Source organism: Ursus arctos, unplaced genomic scaffold, assembly GCF_023065955.2.
Source record: "Ursus arctos isolate Adak ecotype North America unplaced genomic scaffold, UrsArc2.0 scaffold_20, whole genome shotgun sequence".
NCBI classification, from domain to species: domain Eukaryota; kingdom Metazoa; phylum Chordata; class Mammalia; order Carnivora; family Ursidae; genus Ursus; species Ursus arctos.
In genome coordinates, this window is record NW_026622875.1 from 22,318,507 (window position 1) to 22,335,672 (window position 17,166).

At 50.1% G+C, this 17,166-nt stretch overlaps 1 protein-coding gene across 1 annotated transcript in view; it reads right to left on the reverse strand.

Moving 5' to 3' along the window:
* Positions 1-1,798: 1,798 nt before the first annotated feature.
* Positions 1,799-17,166, reverse strand: part of CLSTN2 (calsyntenin 2) — a 600,605-nt gene continuing 585,237 nt past the window's right edge. The window contains exons 13-17 of the mRNA XM_026497144.4: positions 16,434-16,604; positions 15,827-15,972; positions 15,594-15,717; positions 14,700-14,884; positions 1,799-12,832 (exon numbers count right to left, since the gene is read on the reverse strand). Of these exons, the coding sequence (XP_026352929.2) occupies positions 12,629-12,832; positions 14,700-14,884; positions 15,594-15,717; positions 15,827-15,972; positions 16,434-16,604 (830 nt within the window). The 3' untranslated portion in view covers positions 1,799-12,628. The remainder of the gene's footprint in view (positions 12,833-14,699; positions 14,885-15,593; positions 15,718-15,826; positions 15,973-16,433; positions 16,605-17,166) is intronic.

Genomic DNA, 17,166 nt, shown 5'->3' on the forward strand with positions numbered 1-17,166 from the left:
TTGGGGGACTGGGAGATAGGAAGAGGAAAACATAGGTTGAGCCAGGTCATTGAGGATCTTGGACTTGAGGGTTAATCCAGTTCAGTTTAATTCTCTCTGAGCCTTTTCTGTCCTGGGCTCTGCGCTAGAGTATGGACGCAGGTATGATTGAGATGGAACCTCTGCCTGAGACTTTCATCCATAGTCTGGTAGTTTAGAAGCTGGTTTTTGTGGGTGTGTATCAGTTTTTGCGGTGGACCCTCTATCATGTTAACCCAGTATGACGCCCTGTACTCAGGCCTGATAAACTACGACTCTTTCAGTTTAGAGAACGGAGCTCATTTACCCCCAAGGATGTGGAGCCCCTAGAGCTCCAGGGGTCTTGTGTAGAAAGGGTAGGTTCCTGAAGTCTCTGTAGCCTGTCAGCATGGGAGGCCACCTCCCAGGGAGCTTCGGCAGTGTGGTCTCACGGCTGAGGAGGGAAGCCAGCGGCAGGCAGCTGTGGTGCTGAGGGATGAGGGGAAGCTTTGGAAAGAGACGAGAGGGCGCAGGCGCAGGCAGAAGATGAAGAATCTATTAGATGCAAGAACAGGGGCCAGGTTGCTTTGGGAAAAAGGGAGCAGGGAGGTCAGGGCTCTGGTAGTGAGCTGCTACACTGGGCTCCAGGGAAGCCCAAGGATGGGCTGTGGGGGGTGGGGTGGGGTGGGGTGTGTGTGTGACCAAAGTGAAGATGGAAGGACAAACGGACAAAGCCGCCTAGGCTCCTTGCTGGCTCTCTCCGATGTACAAAAGTACAGTTCGGTGCAATAAACATGCTGTCTTATCAGGCAGAAGAACTCCTCTTAGGATGTGAATGATGTATTTGGGAGGAGATCATGGTGAACTGCTTGGGGCAGAAGGATGGGCCTGGATTTTGGCAGGACACAGGGAATGAGGAAAAGATGACAAAGCTGCTCTTCAAAGAGAAAAAGAAAGGAGGTTGTCCCTTCTGAGAAGGGTGAGGAGGGAGAAGAGCAGGGGGAGGACAGGGAAGGGTGGGGCAGGCAGGCAGGCGGCACATGGCTGGGGGAGGGTGGCCAGAAGGAGTTGAACAGATGATGGTGCCTTTTGTGATATGTGCTGGTTGCTGTGTCATGTGCAACGTGGCTCCTCTTCATGACCGCAGCACTTCTAAGAAAACTATTTTTGAATTTTTCCTTCTTCTCTCTGTGCAAAGGGTAGGCCTCACCCCTGGGTCAGGTCAGTAGGAACCAGGAGGGAGGGACAGCTGTAACTGCAGCTCACAGAGCCTAGGGAAGCGCTCTGGATCTCTACCAGCTCTGCGTGGGGAGGGGGGCCAGCCTCAGTGGGCTGCAGGGACAAGGTGGCACCTGGGTGTGAGGAGAGGTCAGCATGGAGGGGCAGGGACGAATGGGCTAGGGGAGGGACAGGGCTCTGCTCAGTCCCACCTGCCCTCTGGCAACGCCCGTGGAGCCTCTGAGTCTCACCTTCACGTTACTAGTGAGAGCTGCCCGCTTCAAGAGTTAAGGGCAGGCACGGAGGGCTCCAGCACTTTGCAGGCAGTCCGCAAGTACACGAGGCTTGGCTTTGTACCGGCTCCAGTAGCAGTGCTGCCGAGGTGTGCTCTGGGTAGAACAGGGTGCCCCGCAGGAGGCCTGATGAGGGGCCAGCTCGCCATGTCACCACCCCTCCTGTCCCACACCCCTCCCTTCACACAAAGATGTAGGACAGAGCTCCAGACAGTGTTGACTCAGCTGAGCAGGTGTCGGTACCTCGCCTCGTCCAACAGTCTGAAGGATAAAAACTCTCAGAGGTCATCTTTACTGTGAAATTCTAAAATCATATTTATTCACCAATTCACAGAAAGTGTCGTAACGACCACCAGCATGAATCAGTTTGTAGGCATTTACAAGTCAAGGCTGAAAATAAATATCTGTCTGTGTCGAATAGGCATTTAACAAATTACTTGGAAACTGCAAGAATCTTAATTGTTAGAAATTTAAAGTTTGTGACTCAAACATGGGTAAAATCACAGTCATGGGAAGAAGCCCAACAGATTCCTGTGGTGGTTCTTATTTTCTTCCTATATCTTTATATACATGGAGAGTCTCAGCGCCCGTCACTCTGCGTCAGCCTGGAGTGGACAGGACAGCCCAGTTAGGCAGGGGCTCAATGAGGGGAGGGGCTGAGAGGTGTGGGGAGGGGAAGGGGCATTTTCTCTGAACATCTTCTATTGGGCATCCTCATTCACTGAGCAAGACAACGTGCTCTCCTGAAATTCAATTATATAAATGCATACAGTCCTTCTAACGAGATAGTCCGAAGTTTGCATTGTTTCACATCATACACAATAGTATATTTAGCAAATACATTTTCTAGACTAAAAGGATTCATTTGTTTGAGGCAGCTGGAAGCACTCAGAAGTCTGACATGTGTCAGACACACACTGGCCTACCCCCTGAGGTGGCATCTCCAGATATGGACCATGGGAAGGACTGAGAGAAGAAATCCCTAGACCTCTTGGACTGGCTGAGCCCAGAATCGTTTCATTTAGTTTCCAAATTGTGTCTGAAGTTGGCAAAACTCCACAGCATTGCTCCAAGTGTTTAGGAAATGGCAGATGCAATAGAACGGGAGCCCCTAGCCCTGTTCCCTGTAGAAGTAGTGTTAGGTGTTATGCAGATAAGGTCTAAGTGATGCAGACCCACTGTGTGCAGCATCCTGGCAAGAGCCAGATCCAGTGCCTGCAGCTGGCTGGACATTGCTCTGAATCTGTCAATTCAGGAAGGCTTCTCCACAGCCGGGTTGTGATAATCTAGGAGGGGAATGTGGCTGGCCTGCTTCCCTATGGCTCATTTAGTTTGATGTATAGTGAGGACTGAGTGTTTACCGTGTAGTGACAAGCTGGACCTTCCATGTCCCAATGCTTACCAAACTCCTATGTGCCAGGCACTGTTCCCAGTGCTTTGAGAGCTAAAAGTAAATGAGGACAATAAGAAAAAGTATAACATCCAAACCTGTGCTTCTAAGGAGTTGAAAATGTGTTGGGACCATTGACATCTTTATATCTTACTTATTTCTGTATTTTATGTGTATGTATGTATATATACATACATATGTATATATTTGCATGTGACACACATATATTGCTGTCCTTAGCCTACTTGTCCCTGATAACTTCTATTTAACACATAAACTGATTTTCCAAACAAGTGCCCCACCAAGTCATTCTGAATCTTACCTTACTGACGTTATAATGCCCATGCCAATAACATAACACACCTAACTCTAATACCTACAGATTTCTTTGAAAACAACCAACTTCTACATGCAGTTTCTTTCCTAAATTCACCAGCTGGTTTTCTTCACTTTCCTTCCAAGCTGTCCAGCTCAGGGCATCAACAACTTTTTTGAAAGCCACTGAGGTCGGGCTGGAAGCGATCAAGTGGATTGATCCATCATGACTAGTTCAATTAAGATGAAATCACCTTTGAACAGGTCTGACTTTGGAGGCACTGATTTGACTGCCTCTGGGTCACACGGCCAGGCTTGCCCAGAGTTTGCTGAAGCTTGGATACAGCTTTCAGTACAGAGCAATGCTCTGGCTTCCCGGGGGAGCGTGTTCCTGTTCTGTCACTCTTCCCCAGCCTCCCCTGTTCCCTCTCTAACTCGGAGTCCACTTTCCCTCAATCTCTCTTTCTTTGCCTTTTGAGGGATCAGCCCTGGGTGTCAAGTGTAACTTCCTAATATCCAAAAACCTTTTCCTTATTTCCACCATTTGAAGTTTACAAGTGAAGATGTGTGTGGCCGCTTCCAAATCCTACACATTGGAGGCTCCTTTGCAGCCGAGGGAGGAGCTAGGGGTGTGTTGCACACGGCTCAGGATGGATGGACTTTTGTCTGCAGGGGTGTGCACATTGTATTCCTATCTGTGACCTACAGGCCCAAGTGGAGCCCTTCATCATAGAGGCCCTAACGAACCTTCCTAAGGACAGCTGTCTCCTGGCCCTTCCTCTCCCTTTTTCACAGGGCTGGACTCGCTGAGACCTGTGGTTGGTTCTCTGCTCCTGCACCTAGACACAGCCTGTGGGCTCCTTTCTCCGGTAGCTCTTTCTGCTGTGGAAAAGAACCCTTGCCGTGTGTGTGTGTGTGTGTGTGTGTGTGTGTGTGTGTGTGTGTGTGTGTTGTCCCATTTCTGTTCTGAAATGCTCAGGAAAGGGTCTGGGCAGCAGAGATGCATTTTCATTTCGAGATAAAAGTGAACAGACGTTAAAGCCGGCACGGTTCTTTCGCCTGGGATTAATACACGCCGTCTGCATTTTGGCTCTTCTCACGTCTGTTGTCGTCTTTTCCTTCATCTGTTGATGGCTGAGCTTCACCTTGACGGATCTTGACAGTGAATCTGGTAAAAGTGGCTGCAGAGCAGCACAGGACTAGGGTCGTTAACAGATGAGGACCCCCGTCCTCAGGACGCTGCCCAGGACCTAGAGGATGGAGCAGGTGGGCTTATCAAGGCCCCTGCAACTGCTCTGTGCTTAGGGGCACCTTTTACTGGTTATAGATGGGAAGGGGCCGCTGTCCAACAACCCCATTCCTGTTCTTTTTCTGCCCCTCTATGTACTTCTACTCCTTCTCGCTCTGATTTTATGAAGTATCCCAACCTATATAGTAAGAGAAAAGGTGGTGGAATCTTTTTCTATTGAAGCATCTTAACTTTTCACATCCTGTCCATTTGCTGAGGTCAGGTGGTCTCTGGTATTCTGGTTAATTCACCATTTGTCAAGCCCGTGCTGTCGGCCAGGTGCTGTGCTAGGCACCCACGGTGGTGGGATAGGTGAGTGACTCTTGTCTTGACGAGGGAGCCTGTGACAGCAAAGGCGGCAGGAGCTGAGGGGCCAGATAGCCTCACACAGCCATGTTTTCTGGGGCCCGGTTAGGGTCCCCAGTTGGTGCCTGAGAGCTGTGGTTCCATTTCATTCAACGGACAGTTCTCGTGGAGTGGGACTCTGACTCTGGAGATGTGTCACCTCCACGGTCCAGAGATAGCAGCTCTCTCTGCGGCCTGGAATGGGAGGGACTAGCTGATGTTGGGACACAGTTCTCCCCTGTTTTGGACAAATGCAAATGGCTGGTATAACCCACACAGTGATTTACCTTGTGTGTGTCCTCTGTGTCCAGTCTTCCCGATAAACGCCCCTCATACTCACTCTCTCTGCCTGGTGTCCTGGCTGGATTGGAGCTCCAGACCCTTCTGACTGGACTCAGATCTAAGCTTGCCAATGAGAACAGAGCCCATCCTGCTCCCAGAACTACCTGAGGCCTCTCCACCCACGTCTTGCCGCCCCATTCCTTGTCCTTTTGTCCCATGGGGGCTTTGTAATAAGTGACTTAACTTCAGGGAAACAAAATTGTCTTAAGGTCTTGGGAGAGAGACGTTGCATCCGAGAATTCACAAAGAGAGGCCAGGCTATAAAGAAAGTTCTTCTGGACCTAAGTGACATGAACATGAAGAGACTTTCCTTTCCCCTCTTGCATCTGCTCTCTCCCGTGCGTCTCACAAACAACTGGCAAGCTCTGTTGGTTCTTTAGCATACTCTAATGTGTTAGAGATGGTTGTTCTTGATATGGTCACTGTGCCCTCAAGGGATTGGTTGGGCATTTAATCAGAAGACCTTTCCACAAACTGGGCTGGAGAAATGGAAGTATCCTTTAGGGCATTTGGGGGAGGACTTAGCAAGGACAGGGCTGATAGGACCAGGAATGTGCCTCTGGTCAAGAGGGAACTGGGTTCTTAGAAACTGAACAGCAGGCATGAGCTCTCCCAGGCCATGTGTCTGGGTCCCCTTCCAGCCCACTCCTCCTCTGTCCTTCCACCCCAAGGCCCAACGACCCAGTTTTCTGACTCCCAGGAGCCTTGAGTGAGGACAGATTCTGTGCCACAGGTAGGTGGAAGTGACTGATAGAGTGCCAACTAGTTTCTCCCGAAAAGGTTGTAGACCTTTGCAGAGTTTAAGCCATAAATCAAAAACCTAAGTCAATACTTGGCAGACCTCAGGCTTCTGGGAGGTAGGGGAAAAGGGAATTGGTGGGGATTGGTACCTTTGCAGGTCTTAGAGGTTCAAAGGCCAGCACAGATTCTGCCTGGAGAGAATGCTGCAGGTTTGTTTTGGGTTTTGTTTTCTACTTTTAGTAACATCCAGAATGAACTACTGCCCTTCCAAGAAAAGCCATTCATTCTCCATCCGGTTTCGTGTTTGGATTGTGACGCTGCATGACCCTGTCATCTTACAGATGGAGCAGCACTGTAGTAAAGCTGGCAGTGTCCTTAAACGACCCCACTCCACTCTCTGTAGGCCCTTGTGGCTCCACGGCATAGATGCGGTGTGGGGACTCGCTCCCCTGGTGACGTAGGGACACCGCTACAGTTAAACCATTTCCCCTCAAATAGGGCCCTTCAGCAGGCTGCTCATCAGTGGGAATCTGGAAGGCAGCCTCCCTAGGGATGGGTAGCCTCACTACAGCCTCCCCTGGATGGGGTCTCTCTCTAGGATGAAAGGGGCCAGGCCAGCAGGAGGTGGAGGAGTGGAGTTGGGACTCCACCCAAGTTTCCTTGAAATCACTGCCTCAGGAGTATGGACCAGAGTCTGGAGGGCCCTGGAGGGTTCATGGGGAGCTCTGCTTTGACTCCCTGTCTTCTACACTAGTAACTGACTCTCTTCTCCTGTTAATCATCTTCTCCCAGTGCTAGTGAAAGTCGCTGTCGTCCTCTGCATCAGTGGTTTTCAAACCTTAGAGTGCAGCAGGGTCAGAGAGCCTTCAAACATCCACTGCTGGGCCCACCCCCGGTTTCTGCTGCCCTAGCTCTTGGCTGGATCCCGAGAATTTGCATTTCTTGCTCATCCCCAGGCGATGCTCTGGTCCAGGGGTACACCTTGAGAACCACTGCTCTTCAGTGTCCTGTGGCCCCTTAGCAGGTCCTCCAAAGTCAGGCCCTTCTTCCCTCCTCAGCTCTGACTTCAGGCCTCAGGGGGCTCCTTCACGTCAGGCTTTTCATGCCTTTGGAACTTGGCACACACCGGCCCCTGTACCTGGCTTACTTTCCAGGTCTGACTGCCTCTGTTCATACCGAAGAACTTCCTTTGGCCTAGTTTCAGCCATCAGCCATGTGACATCCACCTTGTGAGCAGAGTGACTGGCTTTTATCCATAAGTGACCTGGGTTGGGCTGGGGCAGAATTAGAAACATCTAGGGGAAGCATTGCCTGCTTCCCTAGAGCTCTCCTCCGTTGGCCTTGGCAGTGTGTGTGAGGGCTCCTAGAATCACACCTGCCTTCTAACTTAGGGCGGAGAACTACCAAAGCAAGTTACCCACCTCCCCCAACTCCAAACTTCTATCGGCACCAGTCCTAACTGCTCTCAGCCTCCAACACCGTAAAGGAAGCAGGCCAACAGCTCATGAGACCGGGAGACCCGCCTGGGCAGGGCCATACCTCATTCATCCCCCATTCCCCCGTTTCTGGCACTGGGCCTGGCACATCGTGGGCACTCAGCAAGGAGTTGCTGAATTACATTGAATGTAGCTGCAAACCCAGAGTCCCATCTGTTCACTAATGGCATCCAGGGCATGTTGGATTGCTTTCTGGGGTACCTTTTTGTGTCTCTTTGCGTCATCTTGGGAGAGAGTCAAGTTTGACTTCTAGTCCCTAGCCCTTGCAAAGCCAGCTCTCCTTTGTAGTTGGTGCCAGAAAGAAAACTAGAGCAAGATCTATAAAGTAGGTGCAGAATAAATTTATAAGATAGAATAAATAAAGGCAGGGAATGAGGTGCTGGAGTAGACTTCAAAACTTTCACTGTTCATTTCCTTCGTCTGCAGCTGGGCAGCAGAAAGTGATTACATAAAAGTTAAATTGTGCCCAGGGCTTCGGCTTGTCAGCCTCAATAAAAGTCTGATGCAGACAGAGGATCCTGTACTGTCCATGGCCCTCCAGAGTACTTTGCAGGGGCTTTGGGGTTCCCACAAAGGCCTGAGAATGATCTTACCTGAAAATCATCTACTTTTCACTAGTAAATTCTTTCAAAGAATTAAACTCACTCCCTCACTTTTTTTGTAAAACTGATTTGGTTAATTTCAATGAGCGGATGGTTAAGAAAAAGTCCTCTTTTCTTCCGCTTGCTAATATTGAATCATAGAGCCACGAAGACTGCTAATTTTGAAATGTGCTGGGTAGGGCTTTCTACTGATTATGTTGCTATTGATTCAAACAGTCAAAAGTCTTTAGGATCATTTTTAGAGCAATGGCATGAGCAGGGCTGAAATGGAAATCCGTCTGAGATAATGAACACTCCTGCTTAGAAATCATTATGGGCTGAGTTGTGCTGGGAAGGCGCTGTGCCTGGAGATGGCCCTGAGCTCAAGGGGGTTAGTGCTCAGTGGTCAGTCAGTTCTCGTAGCCAGGGCTTGGAGTTCTTGATGAATGTTTGTCTGCGTTCAAGTCAATTTGACCAGTAACAGGTGTTTTTTGTTGTCATTTTCTCACTGGGACGTGGACATTTAAAAGCACTTAATTAAGGGCTATGGAGTTGTTGTTCATTTTGGAGGCAAAGGCCGCTGGGTAGTTGAAGGAAGGGTCAAAGATAGCAATCTACTTTCCCTTGGTAAATGGGAAGGCTACTTTCCTTGAACGTATGGTAAATGTGTGCAGACTATGACCCCCAGGCCAAATCTGGCAGGCTGCTGGGTTTTGTATGGCCCGTGGGCTCAGAAGAGTTGTTCAATTTTTAAACGGTCAAAAAGTAAAAATCAAAAAAGAGTGATAAAATTTCATGATATGTGGAAATATGAAATCAAATTGTCTGCTTTTTTAGTATTCATAAATAATTTTTTCTGGAACATAGCCATATCCATTCATTTATGTATGTATTGTCTGTGGCTTGTTTCATGCTACAGTGGCAGAGTTGAATACTTGCAACAGAAACCATATGGCCTTCAAAGCTCCAAATATTTATTCTCTGGCTCTTTATAGATAAAGTTTGCTGACATCTGCTGTATGTACAGGCATGGAGAACATTGCCTCCCGCCAGGAGCCCTCTCCCTAGAGGGTCTGTGTTGACAAGGTACAGCTCTTGCAACCTGCAGAGATACGTGGTCTAAACCCTGCTTGATAGGATGATTGAGGACACGCAAGAAAGTGGTAATGAAATAAGATCCCACTCAAATCACATTTTTGTTACCTACATAAATTTGGGCCTTGGTCAGATTTAAAGCATTTGATTAACTTACTAGAATATACTTTTGGTATTCTTTAAGACAGGTGACCAACTAGTTGATTGCTTTACTCCATCGGGCCTCTCATTCTGTACTGGCCTTTTCCATTTCAACCTCGTCTTCCTCTTCCTCCCTGTCATCCGATCACTTGAGAGGTTTCAGCCAATCTGTTTTCCAGCTCCAGAGAGCAGAATCTGGTCATCCTCTTGGCAAGATCAGCAATGGTCTGGCCTGTGGCCAAACTGGTCAGCTGTTCTTCTGGGGTACGAGCCTGCATCTGCTGCTTCTGACGTCTGCCCATGTGTCTGGGCCGTCTGGGAGTTCTGGTTCCCGGATACCAGCATATGGAGCCTGGAAAACGCTGGGCTGGTTGATGACATTTTTCACTCCTCATTAGAATATCTGGTGGAGGGCAAGTTACATTACTCGCCACTCACCTGAATAGTCCCTGAAGCTTCTGCTACTTTCACATAACCACTCCTCGTTGAGTAGGGTGTCGGGAACATGATAAATGCCCATCAACCCAGCAGTATTATTTCAATTGCCTCGTCTTTGGAGCTGACACGCACTCTGACTTTGAGCAACGTGAGTTGATGGAGAGGGTCCTGACTTGTGGTTCCCATTGTTTTTCTACATCAGTCTAGTCACAAATGATCGAACTCTGCGTCCTTAGCCAAGTGCCACTTCTATCTGATCCCCCAATACCCTCCCCAGATTATGCTCCAGACAGCCCACTCCGCCATGAGTAAGTGAGGCAGCCACTGGAGACCACCCGAGAGCATGAGGAACCCCTTCCCACCCCAGCCAAACCAAAAGGACTCTGCAGGGTGCGCTCATGAAAACCAGACTTACAATATTTTAAATGGAAATTCAGTTGAAAAAGAATTGGTCGTGACGAGCACTGGGTGTTGTACGTAAGTGATGAATCACTGAATTCTACTCCTGAAACTAATATTATACTATACGTTAAGTTACTAGAATTTAAAAACTTGAAACATTAAAAAAATTCTTAGGAATAACAACAACAAAAAATTGGTTTTAAACCATAAATTTGGTTTTTACTGCCATAATTTTGGGAGAATTCTGTTAGCTCCTAAATGCCTAACCAGAGAATCTTTTTTTATTTAACAGAGGGAATGGTGGGGACCTAAGCAGTGTTAGAGATTTTCTCCTTGTAGATGTGCAGACACAGCCTAATGGAAAAGGGCGTTTCGGTTGGGAGAATTCACCAAAGTGTCTATTTCCATTCAATGACTATAAAATCCCAAACTCCTGCCTGCATTTTTCCCTAAGACGTGAAAAATAAGAGTACTGACCAAGTTTGTGATTGTGTGCTTCTTCCTCCTGCGACTTCTCTCCCTGCTCTAGGTCTGTTTTGTATAATTTCTATGCTTGTTGGTTCCCCCTCTGCAACTATTATATCCTGGGAGGGGAGACGCTCCTCTTACCCAGCTTTAGCATTTCGTAGGGCTGCTGGTTGAGTGCCTAGCACATAGTAGGTCCTCAGCAATGCCGGTGAGCTGTATAAATATGAATATAAGTAGAAGTGGGGTGGTGGGCACTGGACCAAGAGGGGAAGGTGGGGAGTCTGGTCTTGTCTCTAGCTCTGACTGACTCTGAGCAAGGTGCTGAAACTCTGAAGCTCGTTTACTCGAAATATGCCTGACAGGAGATGTCCCAGCTCCCTGACAGAATTATGGTGGGGCTCAAGGACGGAACAGATATGCAAAAGCCACTTTCGGTGGAGGAAAAAGCTGCATCAGGTAGTCTGCTTGAATCAGAAGGAAGGTTGCAGGGGCCAGTCATGGATCCAAGCTGGGTGGAGGTCAAACTAGAAGACATGGATGATGGACCCCCTTAAGCTCTGTTTTGGTGACACGGTGAGTAGAATGAACAGATTCTCAACTTTCTTTTGAATCTGAATGCCACTGTGACTAGGGGCCAGCTCTGTGCCTATGCCAGTATGGAATGGGCCAGGGTGGGGGGTGGGTGGGAGGATAGGGACAGATTGTACAGACCGAGGACAAAGCCAGAGACCTTTAAAACAAACAAAGACGGTCTCAGAGCCTTGTGCAAGTCCTAGAATGGCCCTGTTTTTGCCTGCTATTCTCTTGGTCACAAAAGAGCACAGACAAGTTACTATAGCAACAGTTCTCCTCACGTCCATGTTAGGATGGAGGTGGAAAAGATTTTCTTATTAAAACAAGAAGAAAGAAATTAGGTTTTCAGATATATTTGCCCTCCACCCGAAGCATTGCTCCTTTTATGAGAAGAATAAAGAAGCAGCTGTTACTATCAATCACAGATAGAGTCCTAATTCCTAGCATTCAAATCTCCAAACTTTCATATTAGATTTGGCGCAGTTCATGATAGTCCTAATACATCTGAGAGGGATGCATTTTCTCAAGAGGCAAAACAGTGTGAAACAGGTGACGAGGGACCCTAAGACTAAATGCTGAGAGCCTTGTCAACCTCCGGCTGCCCTCTGGCTGGGGAGAACCCCCCCGCCCCGAGATCTGTGCCCGCAGTGATGCCCAGCTGCTCGTCCTGTCAGCCCTTCCTTCTGGTCCCTGGCTGCAGGCTTGTCGTGCTGTCGCCTGGGGCAGTGCCTCTGTGGAATGCTTCCTGGCTCCTGTGATATCGTGTGGTGGCAGCCCCTAGCAGGGCAGCCAAGGCAGGCTGACAGAGAACTCTGACTGGGGACCAGGCCCTGCTGTGGCCAAGGACCTCTCCTTGGTTTTGGACTTTTCACCTAAGCTTATGTGGCATCGGAAAAGACAAAGGGAAAGGCTCTCCAAACTGGGGAGAGCATATGGGTGCATGTGCGCGCATGTCTGTGAACCTTTCCCTATACATTAATTCTGCCTCACCAAGGCCTTTCCTGTAGGAACGGAGACCTCTTATGTGCGAAGTCTGACCGCCTTGCCTGTGTGAAGCCACCTGAGGAGTCAGGTAAGGACCTGCTGCTCTGTGTGGAAGTGGAAACAGGGCAGGTGCACACACGAGCTGGAACCCAAGGGCCCTGGGCACAGGGGGTCCAGGGGAGGTGAGTGACGTAGAGGCGGGCTTTCTCCCCTGCAGAGAAGAGCACAGGCAGAACTCTGCAGACTGGCTGACAGGATGCTGGGTGAGCCCAGGGCAGACGTGGGAGGCTACAGGACAAAGTCCCCCCAGAAGTCCCCACTAAAGATGACCCTGGGAGTCTTGGACCCTCCCCAGGGCTGAGACACAGGGAATGCCCAAGGCATAAAGGGTGGCTTCCAGGACGCTGGGGAAGGCCTGCCCAGAGCTGTCATAGGAATCAGAGGCGGCGTGTGATAGACTCGGGCATACATTGGGTGGGGCTTACAAAAGGGACACGTGGGTGGGCGCAGGCAGCAGGGTGCTAGTAGGGCAGGGCCGAGTCGTCCCACTCCAGCTGGGTGTGCCTGGCTCCGCTCTGCCCGTGTCTGCCCTTGCCCATCCCTTCCTCCTCCTCTTCCTCTTCGCTGTCCTCTGACTCACTGCTGCTGGAGCTCATGTCTTCCTCTACTTCTTCCTCCTCCTCCTCCTCAGTCTCCTCGTCCCCACGCCCTGGTTCTTCATGTTTCTGGATGTTGGGGAGAGAAGGGACATGCTCGTCAGGGGCCGAGCAAAAACCACTTTGGAACTTACATGTTTCTCCCTCCACTGAGGGAACATTTTGGGCCCCTTGAACTCCTTTCACTTCCTGCTAAACCCGTGGCCCTGGGGACAGGCCTCCCGGACGCGAGGTCCTCTGGTGAAACACAAATCAGAGGGCTAACGACCAAGAAGAAATAGCGAATTTCAAGACCTGGACCCAAGGTAAATTGTGGGTTTTAAACACACGATATCGAAGCCAATCCCTTCCACCACTAGAAACCTTTCAGGCCAACATTTGCTTTCTGGCATTTCTGCAGCCTGTCTGTATGGAGCTTTCCAAGTCTTAAGTGTTAGCTTAAATGCTATTCTCTCACTGAGAAGCATACAGGCCGTTTCCAAGTGAAATCATGTTCTCTGGGAGCAGAAGGTCTTCTAAGCCAAGACTCAGGTGTGCTGCTCCTCAGAAATATTCCTTCGGGAAGGAAAGTTCATGGTCCTCCTTTTCCATGCCTCCCCTCACTGGCTGAGACTCTTGTCCTCAAACTCAACCCCACTGTTTTCTAGCTCCATTCCTGCCCCTCCCCCGACCCCACTCACACCAGCTTTTTGGTGATTCTAGCAAAATCTTAGTTCTGGATTTATGTTTTGAGTTGATGAAACAGCCATAAACGATGTATGCCCTTGCATGCTTGCATCTCCTCCTTGGAGGGGCTGTTTTTCTACCTTGCCTGTGCCCCCCCCATCCTAACCCATTCTTCAAGGCCTCCCTAAGGCTAACCACCTCCAAGAAATCTTTCCTGAACACTCCAGCCTTGATGGCTCTCCCTCCTCATGCTTCACGGACCATTGGCATCAGCAGGTTAGCACTCGGTAAGAACACTCGCGCCCAGTACTCAGATTGCTCCAGGCATAGGGGGTCGTTTCCCGCAGCCCAGCTCTCCGAGGGTGGAAAGGCTGGTGTCCCCACCGTGCATGCTCAGCGAGAACCAGAGCTACCTCGGCACGCTGGCTGTGATACCAGAGCAGGAGGCCAACTCACGGGGACCTTGGGGACCACACTGGGAGAATCTTCATTCCTTAGTGACTCCTCTTGATCTTCCTCTGTTTCTCTACTCCTGCCTCTACCACCGCCAAGGACCCTTGGGCAACCCAAAGGGCACTCTGATATTCGTATGTCCAGAGCTGGGGCCTTAGACCCTCATGGGTGGATGCTGGAGGTTGCTGGCTAACTGAAATGATACGATTTTAGGATCCAGCCACCTTGAGTTGACTATCGGCACTGCCATTACCAGCTTCGTCAGTTTGAGCACTTTGACTTTCTTCTCTGAGCTGGTTCCCACCTTGAGAAGTGAGGATGAGAACCTCTACTTCACAGGGGGTTGGGAAGATAAAATGGGGTGGTGTATACAGAGCGCCTGGGCAGTGTCCGGCATGATGGGGGCTCAGTGAATGGCAGGTATTGCTGTTGTGTTTTTGTTTTAAGCTATTAAGTGAGCTCTGCAGGCAGCAGGGAGCAGAGCCATCTAATTTACACTGCTAATCAAAGATTCAATCCTGAGTCTTAGCTCTGAGTTCAATACTATGGGGGAGGCAAGGGATAGACACCACATGGCTGCTTGTCTTAAGAAGTGTCTGGTGGGTTGTAGGGTGAGAGCAATTCACATATTTTTAATCCGTGAATGCAGCTGGGGGGAAAGTATGGTCCATGCAGGTTGAGGGGGCCGAAGGTGCTCAGAGAAGGCAAGTGTCAGTGGGGCGGGGTTAGTTGAGGCAGGGCTTCTAGCACAGGGCAGATGGAGCCGGGGGAGGGGAAGCCTCCTGCCCCAAGATCCCAGCCCCTGCATGAGGATCACCTCCATGGGGTTGACGGTGATAGTGAGCGCAGAGTCGTCCCAATCCATCTCAGCCTCCTTGGCAGCCTCCGTCTCCTGGGTGAAGTGCTGGTGGGCGATCCGGACCCGGTACACGCCCATGGCCACGACGAACACCAGCATGCACACGGAGATGATGACGACCACGGTGGCGATGCTGGGGACCACTGGAACCAGGAAGAAATCCACACAACGTCGTGAATGGAAGGACCAGCTCAGTGTGGGGATGGAGTGTGAATGTAACAGCGTGTAGGCTAAAACCCGCCCTACCACTTCTCAGCTGTAGAACTCGGGGCCAGCACCTCACCCTGTCCGGGCTTCGTTTTCTTCATCTCTGTAATGGGTTTAATAATTCTTATTGCATGGCATACTTGTGAGGAATAAATCAAATAATTGGTGTATGTTCTCTTCTATCTCTTGCTTTTCCCCTCAAAGTCTAGGGCAGCTTCCACTGAGAGCCAGGCACGGTGGAATTTAGGGACAGAACAATGCCCACCAGACAGTAACGCAAATGGCAAGACGAACTGAAGTAAGCGTGGGAGACTGCGATGTGGTGTGCACGTGTGTGAGAGAACGCATAGGAAGGGGCGCAGGGAAAGCTTCACACAGGATGTGGCTCTGAGTGAGGCCTCAAAGGACTTGGAAGATTTTACCCTAACACTCCGTACTAACCTCTGCTACGGTATACTGTGACTTCGTCCCTGACTAGCCCCTGAGGCTGGGAGCACCTCAGAGGCGGGGTCCGCAGCTTTCCCATTCCTGGGTCCCTCCTGCAGTTCTGGGCGCCTGTGGCTGCTGCACCGTACCTGTTAGTGGATGGTCTTGAATCACGGGGACCGCCTGATTTCCTGAGGTCCTTCCTCCCGGGCCACCTACCTGAACCGCGCTGGATGCTACTCTGGGACTCAGGGTGGTGGACAGACTGCAGGAAGGGAGGCTGCACAATGAGGTGGTTGACATGCTCCTTGTCTGAGACTCTGGCCTCATGGAGGACGCTGACCTAGGAAGAGCAGGGAGAGGTGCTGCTGACTGGGAGTGGCAGGTGGACCCAAACGAGTGAGGAACAGGTGGGTAACTGCGGTTCCCTAACGACGGCACGACCCACTCACTTCCAGGTTGAACTCATTGCTGGTATAACGTCCGTTGAGTTCTGAGCACTTGATTCGGAACCGCCGGGCCTCGAGGGAGCCCGGACGCCAGTGGCGGTAGCGCATGTGATGCAGCACCTGCTCGTAGCGGCTCATGGAGCCCACACCTGTGCCAAGAGAGCACGCCTGTCAGAAGAAGGTAGAAGACGGGGTGCGGAATGTGGCTGCTGGGACCTGCGGTTCTCCTGAGTCTGGCCAGGGTAAGAGCTTGACATGTTTAGGGCAGACAACGCATGGATACAGGAGTTCTAAGGAGCCAACTGAACTGACCCATAGGATTTCCGGATACATTAGGCTCTGACCAGAATGGCCTCAGCCTGTCAAATGCTGCTATGATATTTGCTGAGGTCAAACGTTAGAAAGCATGCACCTACTTTCTACAGAAGAGATCCTCAAGCTGCTGGAGCAGCTCACTGAAGGAGGGGCTAGAAGTCCATGCTCTGAGGTCAAGGGTCCCTACCTGACGCCTCCTCCACAGGTGACAGCACCATGACACTCAGGACTCCAGCATGAGGTACTCTGAGAGGAGAGTACCTTAACCAGGTTAAGGGGCTGAGTGTGGTCTTACCGTAGATAGAGTAGCCTGCTGTGGAATTGGTGGCATCCAGGTGTCGCTGATGGAGCTCACTGTGGTTGAGCTCCAAGCACTCCTGTCTTGGGTCCAGGTCCCCTCCGAGCACCAAAATATCACAGAAGTCTAAGTTATGAAGCATTTCTTCTAAGACTGCTGATTTGGGGGCTGAGGGAAGATAGATATAGGGGAAACACAGGCATGAGGACAACTCAGCAGGCTGGCATGTCATCTTCCACCCCAGGGTCAGAATGGGTCAGGAGAAGAGGCTGTGCCATCCCAACCACCACTTCCATGGCTCAGACGAGTGCCATGGATTTGTGTGAAGCGCGTGAATGTAATAGTCAAAAGATGTGAGTTTGAATACCAGCTGAGACACTTAACAGTGTTAGAGAAACTACCTACCTCTCGATTTCCTCATGTAAAGAGGACGAGGGTCTTAAGAGGATTGAAGACAGTGTCTGCACCTAGTAGGTGCTCAATAAGCAACAGTTCTCCTTTGGGGCCAGAGACGAATGCCCTTCTACCATGCTCTGACCACCATGTGGTCATGGTGTATTGTCACCCCCGGCAGACCCTGAGTTTTTCAAGGGCAGAAGCACTTTTAATTAAAAAAAAATTTTTTATGACCAACTCCTCAGTATCTAACCCAGGGGCTCATATGGAGCATATTGCTACATATCGCTCAAATAGAGAAGCATCGTTACTATAATTAAATGATTAAACTAGT